Here is a 17,927-nt window from a genome sequence, read left to right as displayed (position 1 = left end):
GACCCAAGTTCACGCAGCTTGTAGGTGGCAGGTGTTTCTGAGTCTCTGGGTAGAGTTCTTCATCCCTGTGCTCTGCTGCTGGGCTGTTATTTGGACCGTTTCCTACAAGCTGTAGGAGAAATGGAAGGATTTTAAGTCTAGGAGCAAGGAGCTTGCTTAGTTTTAGACACAGCTGTTAATCGTGACAAAGGTGTAACTGGAAAGCACATTGTGGCTGCAGGGGTGGAGGATGAAATGGGAGAGTGAGGCTGGAGGAAGGAACCCGGTAGGGCGTTGTCGCACAGACCAGGGCAGTGGAGAGGAGGGATGGACTGAAGACTCCGGAAGCTTGTCCTGACTGGTTCCGGTAAATCAGCAGCTGGATGTGGGAGGGGCATGGAGGCCGACTCCCGGTTTCTGGCTTGAGTAACCCGTGGCCACGTCTGCACTAGATACACAGGAGGAGGGACGGGGAGAATGTGCTTCAGTTTAGGACATTGACCTTGGGCCCCCCTACGTCCAGCCCCTTCTCGTCCTCCTTATCCAACTCCTCCGCCTGCCCCAGCTCCTTGGGGCTTGCGCCACGCCCCCATCTCTGGTCATTCGCCCTTTAGGGGGCTTATCCAGTCCCGTAACTTTAAATCCTAGCTGCAAGTCAGCAACTCCCAGATCTACCTTTTCTCCTTCAGACCTCTCTTCTTAGCAGCAGACTGTCCGCTGTCCACTTGACATCTCCGCCTCAGCGTGTCACGGGCGCCCCAAACTTGAATAGAGTTTGGATCCATCTTTCTACCCACAGAACCCCCTTCTCTCCCCATCTTCCCAGTGGTGCCACCAGCCACTTGCCTGCCCAAGCCCAAATCCCAGGAGTTCTTGCCCTCACCCTCTGCCATGTTCTCCATACCAAGCTCATCCTAAGAGCAGGGCGGTCCTGCCACCAAAACACATCTGGAATCTTCCTTGTCCACCATCTCCTCTGTGATCTTCCAGGTTCAGCCTCCCATCATCTCTCTCAGAGCCTGGACTACAGCATGGGCCACGCCTTGCTCCCTGACCCCTCCCCCAGTCCACTCTCTGTTGCGTGCGTGTCCTCACCTCCTCACCCCTGAGGCCCCACTGGCACCTGCCGCTTGCACTTCTTCCTGCCTCTGGTCCTTCACGCCCGCTCTTATCTCCGCACTGGCTCGTCCTTACCCTTAAGGCATTAAACGTAATTTCTCCAGAGAGGTCTCTAACCGCCCATCCTTCTCGTAGCATCCTGTTCTTTTCTTTCAGTGCATTTCTCACTGTTTGTAGTTGTGAAAGCATTTAACGTTTACTTCATTTATTTGCTAACATGCATGTATCAAGCATGTTATATGCCAGGCGTCGCACTAGGTTAGAGGGGGGTGATACTGAGAAAAGCAGACGTGAGAGGCACTGTGTGGAAGGCAGAGGCAGCTGTGTGACTTCCGGGTGGACAGGAGAATATAGGTGTTCAGTGACTGGTGCTGGGAGGTCAGGTATGATGTGATCGCCCAGGATGAGACTGGGGCTCGAGGAGTTCTGGTCAAGTGCTATCTGCCCGCACTTGTGTCCTGTCTTATTCTAGAAAGAATTTTAGGTGAGCTGAGTCTGGGCCCTTAGCGTCGTGATGTACAGAAAATGCAAAAGAGAAGTTATCAAGGAGAGTGTGGTAGTGAGAGAGGTGGGTCGAGGGCCAGGAGAAGGTGGGGTCCCTAGTCCACAAGAGAAGCCAGGCGTGGCGAGTTTCTAGAATGCTGCTGTGATGGTCAACAGGTAAATGGACCAGGGTCAAGTTGAATAAGGCCCGGGCCTGTCGTGGCCTGAGTGGAACGGGGTGTGGGGAGAGGGTGGCCTGGAAGCCAGTCGGCTGCACAGTGAGGAACTGGCGGGAAGGATGAGGAATGGCAGGTGTGGGAACCGCCTAGAAAGAGGCCCGGCTCTGAGGAGACAGAAGCGGGTGGCTCAAGGAAGTTCATTGTCATGGCGCGTGCAGGGGCAGGCTTGGTGAGGAGAGACGGGCTGAAGGCCCAGGAGAGAGTGTTGGTCTCCAAGGGGCACAGGCAGGGCTAGCTTTGACCTAAACCCTCGAGTCTGGCGGCTTCACTCAGGGGAAAGTGTAGGTAGTGTGCAGGCGTCATCCACCGTTCTCGCAGCTTCCGCGGAAGGCCTGCGTGACTTGGACAAGTTCCCTTACCTCCTGGGCCATGGTCGCCTCTTCCATAACAGCCTCACTGGAAAGCAAGGATTGGAATCAAGACTGAGGTGTTGCTGAGAGAGCACTTCACGTGGTGCCAGGTCCCCACGTGCTTTCTGCCCTGGGGCGCAAACGGAAGAAACGGAGGGGACTGCTGGGGTCGCAGAGAGCGTTGATGGGGTAGTTCAGTTGATATTTTGGTTTTTTAAAGAAGTATTTCAGTTGTGTGTTTCATTCATTCATCAAATTTTTTTTGACGAGAGCGTATTAGGCACCGAATGTTCAGCTGGCGGCCGGTGCACTTGCCGGGCTTCTGCGTGTGATCCCATCGCGGGAAGCGTTAGGTGTGTGGACAGTGGCCACTGTCTGCTGCTTTAATAAGAGCGTAGCGTCTGAGAGGTTTAGCCATCGTTGAACTCAGCTCAGGCACTGATTACTTTTCAGAAGACTCCTTCCGATGGAGCGTCCTTGCCCTTTCTTGAGTGTCATCCATGCTTTGAGGAGAGAGTTGAAGTTTACTCCTTCCTAAAAACCTGAGCTGAGGTGATCCAATCTTCCTGCATTTGCTGGCCTTTCTCTTTGGAAATCTAATGACCCGTAAGAGGTGACTCTGGTCCCTAATTGCTGAGCATCTTCACTAAGTGGATTTGCTTTGTATAAACGTCTATCTTAATGTACATTTTTAGAAGCCATTTCCTATTTTGAGACTCGTCACCGTGTCGGTTTGTGTATCAATGCCAGCCAGTAATCTTGCATCTACCAAATAACTGTATACGTGACAGGCCAATGGTATCAGGCAGTGAGTTCCTGAACCTAGCGCAGCGGGAGGCACCTGCTGGTGTGCGGTACGAAGTTCTCAAAGCGCTACAGTATCCCGCCCCAGAAGTGTGTGGCTTTTAGGTCCACGGCTTGTGCAGTGTCTAAATATGCTGACTGCCCTACCTCTACGGCATCTCTTATCATTTGTCCCACAAAGCTTGTGCTGCTGCTCTGTCACTCTGTCTTTTCTTTCCCTGCTCAGGAGCTAGAGTTGCCTTATTTTCGCTTGTCTTCTTCATTTCCACCAGTGGACCGGATCGTGGGTCTGGACCAAGTGACGGGGATGACGGAGACAGCTTTTGGCTCCGCCTACAAAACCAAGAAGGGCATGTTCCGGACAGTCGGGCAGCTCTACAAGGAATCTCTCACCAAGTTGATGGCGACGCTCCGTAACACCAACCCGAACTTCGTGCGCTGCATCATTCCGAACCATGAGAAGCGGGTACGTGCCTAGCAGAACGGAGGCGGGTGTCGGAGGCGGATCGAGGTCCGGTCCCAGAGGCGAAGCTCTAAAACTGTCATCTGCTCGATTAGGCTGGAAAACTGGACCCGCACCTAGTGCTGGACCAGCTTCGCTGCAACGGTGTCCTGGAAGGGATCAGGATCTGTCGCCAGGGATTCCCCAACCGGATTGTTTTCCAGGAATTCAGACAGAGGTATTGCTCACCTTTACCTGGGTTCTGTGTGTATCGAAGCTTATCTGAATGTGAGTCAAACCGTGAGATGATGTGAAAAGACTCTTCCTTGTTCCCTGGAGGGTTTCCGTTCTCTTTTCATACAGGAGGGAGGTCATCATTATTCCCTTTATCGTTGGTCGGGAATATTGAGTGCCTACTTGACAAAGAGGCGGGGTGCTCATAACTTCTCTGGGCGCAGCAAAGACTGGGGCCTTGGGGCCCTGAGGCAGCTGCGAGGAAACACAGAGCTGAGAACTTACAGTTCACTCATTCAGACAGTTCTGCCTGGGATTTAAGCATAACTTTTTTTAAAACTGATGTTTTAAAAGATAGGGGGCTTCCCTGGTGGCGCAGTGGTTGAGGGTCCGCCTGCCGATGCAGGGGACACGGGTTCGTGCCCCGGTCCGGGAAGATCCCACGTGCTGCGGCGCGGCTGGGCCCGTGAGCCATGGCCGCTGAGCCTGCGCGTCCGGAGCCTGTGCTCCGCAACAGGAGAGGCCACAACAGTGAGAGGCCCGTGTACCGCAAGAATAAAATAAAATAAAAATAAAATATAGGAATAACGTATGTTCCTTTTAGGAAAAATTTTAAATACGTTAAAAGTAAATAAAAATTATTCAGGTGTGACTCCTTAAAGCACTTTGGGACATTTCTTTCCATCTTTTTTTCAATGAATATATCTGTGTACGTGTGTATGTATATTATTTTTCCCACTGTGTGTGCCCGTGTGTGTGTTCTTACAATCCTTTTACTAAAGTAGGGTCGGAAATAGGTGGAGATTAGAAAAGAATTAGGAAAAAAACAAGAGGGAGAAGATCAGTGTGCAGTAGAAATGGATGAAAACATATGATGGGCAACAGTTTTTTTTTAAAGTGTATTATGTAATTTTCTTTAACAGTTAGTCTAGTTTGCCTTTTTCCTCTTTGCTCCTGGAAATCAAGTTTCCAAATATGAAGCATTTGTTTTTCCATAAAGTAAACAGTGCTGCAGGTCGAAGAGTAGCCCTTTCTCCCAGAGGGAATCCAGTTGAAAAACTGTTCAATCCCTACAGGTTTTCAGGGAAACCCTTATTATGGCCCCACCATATGATAAACGAGCTGGTAGGTTTTCACTTTTTTTTTTTTTGCAGTACGCGGGCCTCTCACTGCCGTGGCCTCTCCCGTTGCTATTTATTTATTTTTGGCTGCAGTGGGTCTTCATTGCTGCGCGCGGGCCTTCTCTAGCTGCAGCGAGCAGGGGCCACTCTTTGTCGCGGTGCGCAGGCATCTCATTGCAGTGGCCTCTCTTGTTGCAGAGCACGGGCTCTAGGCGCGCGGGCTCAGTAGTAGTGGCACACAAGCCTTAACCCATGTCCCCTGCATCGGCAGGCAGACTCCCAACCACTGCGCCACCGGGGAAGCCCTTCACTTTTTATTTGATAGAAGAAAATGGAACATAACTAGCATCCAAAATACAAAGTTGGTTGAAGTAGCCAGGGTTCATCTTTTAATACAGCCACTGTCTTTGTGCTAAAATTTATTCTCTTGGGTATAACACACATATAGTAAATGCACAGACCTAGGTGTGCAGGTCGGTGAACATATGTGCGCCCAGCCCAGTGCTATTTTGAGTCACCCTGAGACTTCCTCCTGTGCTTTTTTTTTTTTTTTTTAATTTTAATTTATTTATTTTTGGCTGTGTTGGGTCTTCATTGCTGTGTGCAGGCTTCCTCTAGTTGCAGCGAGCGGGGACTACTCTTTGTTGCGGTGCGTGGGCTTCTTATCCCGGTGGCTTCTCTTGTTGCAGAGCACAGGCTCTAGGCGCGCAGGCTTCAGTAGTTGCAGCACACAGTCTTGGTAGTTGTGGCTCACAGGCTTAGTTGCTCCGCAGCATGTGGGATCTTCCCAGACCAGGGCTCAAACCCGTATACCCTGCATTGGCAGGTGGATTCTCAACCCCTGCGCCACCAGGGAAGTCCCCTTCCTCCTGTTCTAAACAGAGGTCCTCCAAGCATTGCTCTTACAGCCTTTTCTGTTATCTAATAAATGCCTACAAGTTGACAGTGACTCAACACGCAAAGAGCCAGATTCTCCTTGCATCTTAAGGATGTGGACGTTTTGTGGGAAATAAAAAACAAAAAGTTTCTAAAATCACCATGCTTTTGATTCCTCTCCACCACAGCTTCTTAAACATGGTCTCTGACTTGGGAGAAATGACTGCATTTTCATTTTGCTGCTGCTTTTAAGAAATAGAAACTAGATCCACAGAAAACCTCAGATTATCAGCTGGTCATTTCTTTACTCTTCATTCGACATGATTGCCCATTATATCCTTGCCTCTTAGGGGAAGCAGAACTCATAGTTAGTAGGTAAACATTTCCACAGATTTTTACAAAAGGCTTTTGGGCTGCTTTTCTTACAGATACGAGATCCTAACTCCAAATGCTATTCCTAAGGGCTTTATGGATGGCAAACAGGCTTGTGAGCGCATGGTAAGCTCTTCTGGATTTTTCTGGTTCGTGGGCTGTTGACACAATCTTTCCTGTAGCACAAATAACAAACAGACTCTCTCTCTCTCAGATCCGGGCTTTAGAACTGGACCCAAACTTGTACAGGATTGGACAGAGCAAGATATTTTTCAGAGCTGGAGTTCTGGCACACTTAGAGGAAGAAAGAGATTTAAAAATTACCGATATCATTATCTTCTTTCAGGCTGTTTGCAGAGGTTATTTAGCCAGAAAGTAAGTGGGAAATCATGTATTAAATGCTTAGAGAGTGTGCTTGTGCTAATAAGCATGTGTTTTGTGCGAAAAATACGAGAGCGCGGGAGACTTGAGGTCCCTGTCCTGTGGGACCAAGAGCCAGGTAAGCAGATACACGTTCTAAATAAGGATACGAACAAGGGGCCAAGACAGACAACAAAGGGGTCCTGCTTCAGCGTGGGTCCTCGGGGAGGGCTTCTCTGAGCGCGTCTGTAAATGAGAGGTGCCAGCATGAGGATCTGCAGGTCCAGTCCAGGAGGGAAGGAGGAGAAAGGGCACCTTAGAAAGAAAGAGGGGTGTGTCTCCTGTGACAGATCCAAAGAGGAACGCGTATCTAATAGAGGATGGACGAGGAGCGCAGCAAAGGGAAGGGGAGAGCAGGGCCTTGTTCACACCCGCGTGCACGCGCGCACGTACGTACGTGTGTGTCTGGGGGTAGGTGGCAGGGGCCGTTTCCGGCAGCGTCTGTGAACAGGGTGCCAGGTCCCGTGACCAGAGTTGAGGTGGGCGGAGCAGGCCCGCCGTCCAGCAGGGACGTGGTCATGTCCCCGATCCCCAGCCCAGCCCACAAAGAACGTTCACCTCTAGGAAGTCTCCTATGACGGCAGCTGTCAAAGCCAGTTCCCTCTTATTTGCTGTAGACTGAATGTCTCCCCCAGATTCGTGTGCCAGAATCTAATCCCCAGTGGGATGGTGTCTGGAGGTGGGGCCTTTGGGGTGATTAGTGCAGGAAGGTGGAGCCCTCACGAATGGGATTAGTGTCCTCATGAGCGAGACCCCACAGAGCTTCCTTGCCCTTCCCCCCTATGAGGCGACAGCAAGAAGAAGCTGTCAGTGAGGAAGTGGGTCCTCGGCAGACACGGAATCTGCCGGGGCCGTGATCCTGGACTTCCCAGCCTCCAGAACTGTGAGGAATAGATGATGGCTGTTTACAAGCAAAACAAAACCACAGTTTACTTTAACGAGTGTTCCTTCCTCTTCTTCAGGGCCTTCGCCAAGAAGCAGCAGCAGCTGAGCGCCCTGAAGGTGCTCCAGCGCAACTGCGCCGCGTACCTGAAGCTGCGGCACTGGCAGTGGTGGCGCGTCTTCACCAAGGTGGGCGCCCGGCTCCCCCTGGGGTGGCACGCACGGGACCAAGAGAAGCCCAGGGGCGGGGAGGCGCAGGGTGCGACAGTCAGTGTCCAATGTCGTGAACGTAGGTGAAGCCGCTCCTACAAGTCACTCGCCAAGAGGAGGAGCTCCAGGCCAAAGACGAAGAGCTGCTGAAGGTGAAAGAGAAGCAGACGAAGGTGGAAGGGGAGCTGGAGGAGATGGAGAGGAAGCACCAACAGGTACAACTCACCAGTTGCCGCTCAGCCCTGAAAGAGGATGCGCGAGCCCGCGGATAGGGACCCGCCCAGTGAATTCCAAATAAACAGCATCTTACTTTATGTGTATTTTTCACTCCTTTCCAAATTCCTGTGGCTGCTCACAAGGGACCTAGAAAAAAGTAAAAGGATGAGACAGTACAAGGCACCCCCCTACCTGTTCTCCAGCCACAGTGGTCTTGAGTCCACATCCCGTTCTCAGGGAGCTGTGCTTCATGGACAAAGCAGAGACTCAGGAAATGTTTGTAGTTGACAGTAATAGGACTGGTGTGTTCAGGGCCAAAAAGTTTTAACAGTAGAGGCCAGGATATCATTTGATACCAGATGGCTTCAGTCACCGTGAACTTCATAGCATTTCTATAATATTTCCCCGCCTCTTCTTTGGTCCCTTGGTGAATGACTTTAATAGTAAGAAAGGGAATTCTTTAAAATAGCATGAATTTAACATGTATTATTCAGGATAACCTTTTCCGTCGTTTCTGTTGTCTCAAGTTTTCACCCAGCTTATTTTGCTAGAGCCGAAGATATATTTGAAAGTTTTGCGAGTGACGTGATATATTTTTAACTCCGGGTTTCTTGGGCGACCTGCACTGACCACTGCAGTCCCAGTGACTGTCTCTTGTGCATAACCGGCCAGTCATAGCACCGGACGCTTTATTGTGATTGCAGCTGCTAGAAGAGAAGAATATCCTGGCAGAGCAGCTACAAGCAGAGACTGAGCTCTTTGCTGAAGCAGAAGAGATGAGGGCAAGACTTGCCGCGAAGAAGCAGGAATTAGAAGAGATTCTCCATGACTTGGAGTCTAGGGTTGAAGAAGAAGAGGAAAGAAACCAAATCCTCCAAAATGAAAAGAAGAAAATGCAAGCACATATTCAGGTATCTGTGATAAGTTTCATTTAGGGTTATAGTTTGGGTTTTCCAAATGGATCTGTTGCGTGAAGAGATGCTATGGGTTTGGATTCTTGTGTCCGTTGAGGAGCAAAAGGAGCCTAAGTAATAAGTCGTTTCTCCCCACCGCCCCCCCACCCCTTTCAGAGATCATTTGAAGCACACATATAATAGATGCCTTCAAACGCAGATTTGTTATTTTGAACAGGAATCGTTTTCATGTTCTGATGTGGCATCTTAGAGGATGCGTCCCAGGGTCTGCGGGGACGGAGTTTGTTCGTTGTGTTCTCAGTAATAATTCCACTGCTCACTCCATTCATTACAGACACCTACGAGGTGGTGTGGTTCATGATAAAGGCTCAGCACTGACGCAGGAGGTGGCCAGGAATCAGAATAAAACACTTAGCCCTTCCTGCTGGTAGCCACTTCCTTATTGAGACCCAGCTGTCCTCACACGGAGCACAGCTCTCCCTGTGAGTGAACACCCAGATGAGTGATCCAGACAATAGTGGTTGTGCCTGTGCCCTGAGACACGTCCTCCGTGAATCCCACCCCAGCCTATCCAGTATGGCCTTGAGTGTCAGGGTGTCTGTATCTGCCACCACTGCTTCATGGGTCCAGTACCAAACTTTCTTTCTTCCAGATCTCTCCCTTAATTTTATCCCCACCCCTTAGCTTATCTTTGCAAAGCACAGACATTTCTCAGAACCGCAAAAGATATCATATTATTTCCTTGGCAAATACCCCATACAATAAATTGTCCAGGCCCTCTCCATTCTTCAACACAAACAGCCTTCCAGTATCCCATAATAGGTTGGCAAAATATCACGAAAGCTGTAAAAAGTACACATTAATCCAGCAATTCTGGTTCTAGGACTTAAAGCATAAATCAGTGGAAGCCCACTGATTATCTAACAATAGGGGATTCTTAAACCACGGTAATAATATACAGTTATAAATTTAAAAGATGTCTGTTTTTATGGGTATTTATAATACCTTAGTAAGGGGAGTTGCGAAAGAGTATACACAGTAAGGTCTAACTAAAAGTATATAACTTACAAACTATGTATGAGTTTTATAAGGGGACGTACAGAAGATCTAGAATAATAGTCACCAGTAATAGTGAGTTCTGGTGGTATTACCAACAGTTTTGATTTTCTCTTTTTTTTTTTAAACATTTTATTTTTATACTGGAGTATAATTGATTAACACTGGTGTGATAGTTCTAGGTGTACAGCAAAGTAATTCAGTTATACATAGACATGTGTCCTTTTTCAAATTCGTTTTCCATTTTGATTTTCTCTTTGTTTCAGAGCATGTGCTCACTTCAGTGATAATATTTTACTCACACAGGGTAAGGACACCCAGAGTCATCTCCAGTCTCCCCAACCTACTGTTTTACGCTCCACGTTTTAACAACTTCACATGAAATGCTCGCATTTCTCTCTTTAGGAAACAAGCATTTCCTTATAAGAACAGGGTTTTTGTCGTTGTTGTTTGCTTGTTTTGTTTTTCAATACTTTCCACCTTCATAGCCTTTACTCTAGACTCTTTCACTGGGTTTTTGCACTGTTATCTTAATATCTCCATTGTAAACTCAAACACATTATAAAATATTTATGGTAATGTTATTATTAAATATTTTTCCCCCTCTTATGGAATATCTGAGATTCTATATTAACTGCATGGCTCTTGGGAAAACCCAACCTTGTTGGTCTCTTGTCCTTCCCCCACCCCCGCACAAGTGAGGCTTTCAGGGATTTCTCATCTGTCTCCTTTTCAACCAAAAACTACTAGAGCTGTTTTTGGTTTTTGTTTTGTTTTCAATATTAATTCCCTGATTATAACACTATATTGTAGAATACCCAGAGAATATAAAATCGCACTTGTAAGTCTCCTCCCACCCATCATCCCGTTAATCCCTGTTATGTTTTTGCATATCTTTCTGAACAGGTACATGTGGATTCATTTAGCAGTTGAATTACTCTGGACCCACTGTCTGTTCACACCTAGGAGTGTGCAGTGCAGGGATGCAGTGGACATAATCCAGACTCTGGGAAACTGTAGGACAAATGACCTGTGGGGTTCTTTTGGGGTTTTTTTTTTTTTTTTTTTGCGGTACGTGGGCCTCTCACTGCCGTGGCCTCTCCCGTTGCGGAGCACAGGCTCCGGACGCGCAGGCTCAGCGGCCATGGCTCACGGGCCCAGCCGCTCCGCGGCACGTGGGAACTTCCCGGACCGGGGCACGAACCCGTGTCCCCTGCATCGGCAGGCGGACTCTCAACCACTGCGCCACCAGGGAAGCCCTTTTGGTTTTTTTTTTTAACAAATAAATGGTGAGAAAAAGGGAGGAGAAAGAAATTTAAGAGAACCTAGAGATTAAAGCAGTCTTAAGGGTCTTATCAATCACAGTGTGTGAACCTTATTTGGATTCCAGTTCAAACAAGTGTATTTGTAAATGGTCTTCATCTTTTAGAGATAGAGCCTGAAGGTTTACGGGTAAAATATGATGTCTGGGATTTGCTTCAAAATAACGCAGTGGAGGTGGGAGAAGCTGGGGGTTTAGAAGTGACCCCTGACCATGAGCTGACACTTGTTAAGCTTGGGCTGATGCATTTGTGTCAGGATCGCCATGCTACCCTGTACTTATATGTGTGTTTGAAGTTTTTCACAAAAAAGGTTAATCTTGTGCAGAGGTTTCAGTACAGAGTCAACCGTGATAAATTATTTCGCCAGAATTACCCTTGAAAGTTCTTTTTTAACCTCTGTGTTTATGAGCTTTTATTATTTTTTTTTAATAAATTTATTTATTTATTTTTGGCTACGTTGGGCCTTTGTTGCCTGCGCACGGACTTTCTCTAGTTGTGGCGAGCGGGGGCTACTCTTCGTTGCAGTGCGCAGGCTTCTCTTTGCGGTGGCTTCTCTTGTTGCGGAGCACGGGCTCTAGGCTCGCAGGCTCAGTAGTTGTGGCACGTGGGCTCAGTAGTTGTGGCGCACGGGCTTGGTTGCTCCGTGGCATGTGGGATCTTCCTGGACCAGGGCTTGAACCCATGTCCCCTGCATTGGCAGGCGGATTCTTAACCACTGTGCCACGAGGGAAGTCCCTTGAAAATTTCTTAAACTGGCCATATATTGATTTGTATGTACAACTCTGTTCTGTAATGCATATGTTTATTAGCTACAATAACGTAGGGTATGAAATAAAGAGAAGCATGTTATAGGAAAACCATGCGTAAACTCTGGAATCCCACCCAGTTTGGTGATGCACTCATGTTGTGAACGGCACGGCACGCCTGACCTGAGACAGTCCATTCTCACCAACCTGTACTCTTTCCATGGTTGTTTCTGAGTTGTCTTTCTCTTACGTGTTTGATGTAGTTGGACTGTATCATTCAGTTTCCCTGTGTTACTACTATTCTAAAGTACGGATTTTAATAACTACACGTTATCCCATTTTACAAATGTACCCACTTTTAATCACCAGGACTTTTTGGAAGTATGTTCATAGTCCCTCAGTACGATAAATAACACTTTGCCACAGGTCGTTTAAATATAAATCACATCTGTGCCTTTTCCTGAAATCGCTGGTTTAAAAGAAATGCTCTTTTTCAGCGCCGCTGCATTTTTCCATGTTGGCTTCTAGAAGGACTGACCCACTTTGTACTTAACCTATAGTGGACACAAGTGTCTGTTTCACATAATTACATTTTATATTTTTAAAAATAACCCTGCCATTTTGAAAATCAAACACTGGCCTTTCATTTTGACCTTGCTTGTTAGCATGTGTAGAATTTCGTAGAGAAAGTGTGGAGACTGACCGCATGTACTTCTCCCCAAGGACCTGGAGGAGCAGCTGGACGAGGAAGAGGGGGCTCGCCAGAAACTGCAGCTGGAGAAGGTGACGGCAGAGGCCAAGATCAAGAAGATGGAAGAGGAGATTCTGCTTCTCGAGGACCAAAATTCCAAATTTATCAAAGTAAGAGACTATTTCCATTTAAGAGCTGATTTTGTTTTTATTTTTTTAATAAATGTATTTTATTTATTTAGTTTTGGCTGCATTGGGTCTTCGTTGCTGCGCGCGGGCTTTCTCTAGTTGCAGCGAGCAGGGGCTACCCTTCGTTGAGGTGCACGGGCTTCTCGTCGCAGTGGCTTCCCTTGTTGCGGAGCACGGGCTCTAGGCCCGTGGGCTTCAGTAGTTGTGGCACGTGGGCTCAGCAGTTGTGGCTCGCGGGCTCTAGAGCACAGGCTCAGCAGTTGTGGTGCACGGCCTTAGTTGCTCTGCGGCATGTGGGATCCTCCTGGACCAGGGCTCGAACCCGTGTCCCCTGCATTGGCAGGCAGATTCTTAACCACTGTGCCACCAGGGGAGTCCAAGAGCTGCTTTTAGAATATGGAAAATACTTGTGTCAATGCTCTCACTGAAAGTGGCTTCAAACAGGAAATTCTCAAGATTTCAAGTTCATTTATTCAGTTTTCTAAGTCTCTACAGATTTATAGTCGGTATAGATTTCTAAAGACAGAAACTATTTAATTTTTTTAATCCACCAAACATCCTTTTAATCCCTGAGATGACTGAACGTGGACATTTTGTGCCCTTTGGACACTCGCAGGCGACTTGTTCCCATCTGGGCGGTGATACATTCAGCACCGGCTGCGGGACTGCAGGCCGGGCGGGCGGGCGAAGCTCTGGAGGGTCATGAGCCTCCTTTTCCTGCCTTTTTGGAAAATACGGTCTGCTGGGGGAGACAGTGCCAACGTTACTTGTTTTCTAAGTAATAACCAAACCCACTTGTCATTTTGAATGCCTTTTCTGAAGCCGTTTTTCCTCTTCAGGAAAAGAAACTCATGGAAGATCGCATTGCTGAGTGCTCCTCTCAGCTGGCTGAAGAGGAAGAAAAGGCAAAAAACCTGGCCAAGATCAGGAATAAGCAAGAAGTGATGATCTCAGACTTAGAAGGTGAGTGTTGGAGGCTAGAGAAATTTAGGGCTAGGACACGTGAGCCTTTAGATTCTACTTAAATCAGAACCTGCTGTGATAGAAAATGTGCTTGGGGATCGCTCATCAGTTTGGGTTCACCTATTAAAATAGCCCTCTTATATGGTGTTGTCATTTGCCTAGTCACCAAGTATTTAGTGCCATCAAACGGCACTAGATTATCTTTAAACTTTTACTTTTTAAAGTTAGGTCCTGTAGTAAAATAGATTGCCCTTTGGTGGACACAGTTGGGACGTAAATTAAGTTTGAGCTGTACAGGCCGTTGAATTTGTATGTGTTTAATCTAAATGCTGCGTCGAGGTGCCTAGGTTTCCCTTCACAAAGGGACGGCTGCTGACACAAAACCTGACAGGGACAGGAGACTCTGTGCCCGGTAGCAGTGTCTCACTCTGATGGCCCAAGTCATGTCAGCAAATGCTAGGATTTTTGCAAAATGGATCACTGCCTTCTGCAAAAGAAATAAGAAAAGAGGGTGGAAGTTGGAAAGAGCCCAGAAAACCTTCCCTTTGACCCGCAGCTGGAGACTGGCATCGACAGAGGAGGAAGAACCTGGCTCTTAACACCTTGCTGTCGTGTGGTCGTTTATAACGGGGAGAAAATGAGTCGTTTCTAAAACAACATTTAGGATTCTGTTGTCCTCGTTGTTGTCAGCCTGAAATTCTTTCCATAAACCATTCTTACCTGTAGGCGATTCTTCTGGGAAGGGTAGGTAGGCCTGTCCTTTTCTCACCTGACTGTTGGGCGGGTGAGGACAGTGTGTGAAGGGAAGCATCCCCGGCCCTAATTAAGGAATCACTGCAGGATTCAGAGGGCGGGCGGGAGAGATGCCCACACTCTGCCCTCTCGCCCTCAGGGCTCAGGAACTGCAGTCTGGGTTCAAACCAGGGATTCCCGGTGAAAGGGGAGCCGGGGGGGACAGGAGTCATATGCCATCCAGCCTCTGCCAAGCCCTCTGCGATCCCGGGCACAGCACGGGGTCCAGGTCACTTTGGCTCTGAGAGCGGGGCCCCGCTCCCTGTGGAAGGATATCCTTAGAATCCTCCCAGTTTCTTCCTGAAAATTCCACCCTCCTACTGATATATCTCGCCTTCGGTTTGATCTTAATGGGCTTCAGGTGATGGAGCGGTTGGCAAGCGACGTGCTTTAGAATGCAACGGCTAATTTTCAACTTTAATCAGTTTACTTTTTGAATTTGTCCATATGGAGTGACATTCAGTGTGTTGAAGGGCTTCTTGTTTCTTGCCCTAAAGAGCGCTTGAAGAAGGAGGAGAAGACCCGCCAGGAACTGGAAAAGGCCAAAAGGAAACTGGACGGTGAGACCACAGACCTGCAGGACCAGATCGCCGAGCTCCAGGCGCAGATTGACGAGCTCAAGATCCAGGTGGCCAAGAAGGAGGAGGAGCTGCAGGGCGCCCTGGCCAGGTCTGCACTAGGCATGCGGCTGGAGGGGGTCCCGACAGAGAGACCCCGGGACTCCAACGTATGGCTTCCTCGTCATTGGGTGTGACACGGGCCTGGGAGACCAGGGAGCACGCGTGTTGGGGCAGCCAGAAAATCTCATCAGTCCTTCTTGGTATTTACCCTTAAAAATCACGAGTCATATCATGAAATCCTTGGAAATTCACACCTGAACCAACAGTTTTAACCATATCAAATGCTCTGGTTTCTGTACGTTACAGATTAATTTCAATATGATTTAGAAGTTTAGAGGAAATCACTTTTCAGAAGTATTCTCCCCTCTTGTAGCATGATTTGCTACTCAGTCCTAAACCATTCAGTTACAGAATGTAAGTCATATGTAGTAAATACATTTATGCTAATATTTCATTTCTTTAACCAATGACTATTTGGTTACATGGTCATAGGACTCAGTTTAATTTATAATTTATTACAATCAAGAAGATCTTATAACAGAAATTCTTCTCTGCCTCTGTCACTGTTAGTCTTTCTTCGGCCACTTACAGAGGTGAGGGCTGAGACCCAGAACTAAAATTCTCCACCTGCTCCCATGTGTCAGCTTCCCCTCCCTCATCTCAAACTTCCCACCCATCCCCGGTCAGAACATCCACCCCCATTAAATCACACGTGAGCAAAAAGATGCACCAGAGGATAGAGGAGGCGTAGTGTGGAGGGTGTGAAGGTGGCGGGTCTGCTTCCACTTTGTTCCAAGAGCTTCTCTGAATTTGCACATTTGCCGTGGGCTGGAACCAATCTGACGGACAAGACCGCTACCTTGAGCAGTGTTTTAACTAGAAGAACATTTGCTTGAGAGGGAATTTTTAAATGTTATGATCATTAAAGTGAGATGGTCCTACGCTTTCACGGAGAACTTTATTAGCCCTTTGGACAGGACCCAGACTCCATCCTGATACCAGCTCTGGGCCTCCAAGCCGTGGGCCGTGGGCTGGGGGTGGTGTCTCAGGGTCTCCTTGTGGGAAGAGTCCCCGGGTGCCGGCTCTGAGCGCTTCCCGTGCCCGGGTGTCCCCGCAGGGGTGACGACGAGACATTGCAGAAGAACAACGCGCTTAAAGTCGCGCGAGAGCTGCAAGCCCAGCTTGCTGAGCTGCAGGAAGACTTTGACTCCGAGAAGGCTTCGCGGAACAAGGCGGAAAAGCAGAAGAGGGACTTGAGTGAGGAGCTGGAAGCGCTGAAGACAGAGCTTGAGGACACGTTGGACACCACGGCAGCTCAGCAGGAACTGCGGTAAGTGGGGGCAGGGCAGGATGCTCGTCCTCGGGGAGTGGGGTGTTTCCTGTATGCTGTCACTTCGAGCATCCTCTCTCCCTCCTGGAAACAGTGGCACGTGGAACAGTAACAAAATCTCGGTGGTTAGAAACCAACCGGCCTGTAGGTAGAAAGCACAGGGCAGGTGGATGCACCACAGCCAGGTACGCACACCTGGCTAGAGGGAGAGTTACACCTGAACCAAGTAAGGGGGGCGCAGGGACAGGAGGGCTAGAGGGGACGGACACAGAAACAGGAGATGGGGGTGTTTGGGCATCTGCTGGCTGCAGCAATCGGTCTGATGAACAGTGGTGAGGAAACAGACGAGGAGGAGGCCCGTGTCCACAAAGACAAAAGGACAGGTGAGTGCAGGTACCCACGTAACAGATGGGCCAGCCGCCGAGCGTAGGCAAGAGGAAAGTGACGAGCGCAGCCAGACACGACTCACGGGAAGTCCCGGGAGAGCGCGCGCAACTAGCGGTGAGCAGGTGGGCTGCCTGAGGCCCCTGCTGGCCTCCTGACCGGCTCCTCCCTCTTTAAGACCCAAGCTGCTGGGCGCGTGAGGCCAGCCCAGGAATCCCCAGGCTGCCTCGGCGGGTAGACCTGGCTGCTCGCACACGCACACACCCCCACACCCCTGCCACCTGTCCCAGGCTGCGCGTGGTGGGAAGGGGAGCCTGCCCCCGAGAAGGGGGCTAAGGGAAAGCCTGCAGTAAGGCGAGGGCAGTAGGGTCATTTACAGAGGCAGGTGGGTAGGGGCGTGTGCCCGTCAGGTTCTGGGCCTGGAGAGAAGCTGTGCCGAGCCGACAGGCTGAGGTCAGACGGTGGGTGTCTGGAGCGAGCGCTCAGTGCTGAAGAAACGGAGGAGGTGAGCCTGAAAACGTGCCAGGGACTTTGCCCGCTAACACGCAGGGCCTCAGGGCAACAGGAGGGTGTGTCCCCGCAGAGCCACCTGAGCCGGTGGGGCTGGAGGCTCCTACCCGCCTCCACAGAGCAGCTCTGCTTTTAGCGGTTTTAAGTCCTGGCCTTGTCTTTGAAATACCTGCTTTTTAAATATCTGGAAACCACTGAACTGTGGGCTGGAACCCACAGTCTAATGATTAGACTTGGTTGAAATAGCCTTTCTCAGCTGAGCTTTCAACCACGGTAGAAAAAAAGGTTCTGCTCACTTCTTCCCTTCAACTCTTGTTTAAAAAAAAAAAAAAAGTACCAATGATACACGCTTTTTTTTTTTTTTTTTTGCCACACTGCACGGCTTGCAGGATCTTAGTTCCCCAACCAGGGATCAAACCCACCCTCCTTGCATTGGAAGCACGGAGTCTTAACCAGTGGACCGCCAGGGAAGTCCAGTATGTGCATACTGGTTAAAACCGTGGATGTGCCCCCACACAGCACTCCCTGCTTCTGCTGGTGAAGGGGTCGCATGGCCTGCAGTTCCGACGTGTCAGGGGAAATGGTGTTGCTATCTGGTAGATGGGGGGTGAACTGAAGTAACCTCGATGGAGTCTGTCCTGTCGGGCTGATGCTTGGATGCCGG

General features: G+C 49.0%; 1 protein-coding gene across 3 annotated transcripts in view; it reads left to right on the top strand.

The window, feature by feature from the left end:
* The window catches only part of MYH10 (myosin heavy chain 10), a 134,676-nt gene that overhangs the window by 96,921 nt on the left and 19,828 nt on the right, over positions 1-17,927 (top strand). For all 3 annotated transcript variants that reach the window (XM_024748375.1, XM_024748376.1, XM_024748377.1), the window contains 11 exons: positions 3,247-3,440; positions 3,533-3,654; positions 6,076-6,145; positions 6,234-6,394; positions 7,402-7,510; positions 7,615-7,746; positions 8,452-8,658; positions 12,509-12,646; positions 13,504-13,627; positions 14,917-15,088; positions 16,157-16,369. In XM_024748375.1, coding sequence (XP_024604143.1) covers positions 3,247-3,440; positions 3,533-3,654; positions 6,076-6,145; positions 6,234-6,394; positions 7,402-7,510; positions 7,615-7,746; positions 8,452-8,658; positions 12,509-12,646; positions 13,504-13,627; positions 14,917-15,088; positions 16,157-16,369 — 1,642 coding nt within the window. The remainder of the gene's footprint in view (positions 1-3,246; positions 3,441-3,532; positions 3,655-6,075; positions 6,146-6,233; positions 6,395-7,401; positions 7,511-7,614; positions 7,747-8,451; positions 8,659-12,508; positions 12,647-13,503; positions 13,628-14,916; positions 15,089-16,156; positions 16,370-17,927) is intronic.

This window comes from Neophocaena asiaeorientalis, unplaced genomic scaffold, assembly GCF_003031525.2.
Source record: "Neophocaena asiaeorientalis asiaeorientalis breed wild unplaced genomic scaffold, Neophocaena_asiaeorientalis_V1.1 scaffold543, whole genome shotgun sequence".
NCBI lineage: Eukaryota > Metazoa > Chordata > Mammalia > Artiodactyla > Phocoenidae > Neophocaena > Neophocaena asiaeorientalis.
This window is presented reverse-complemented; position numbering and strand designations above follow the sequence as displayed.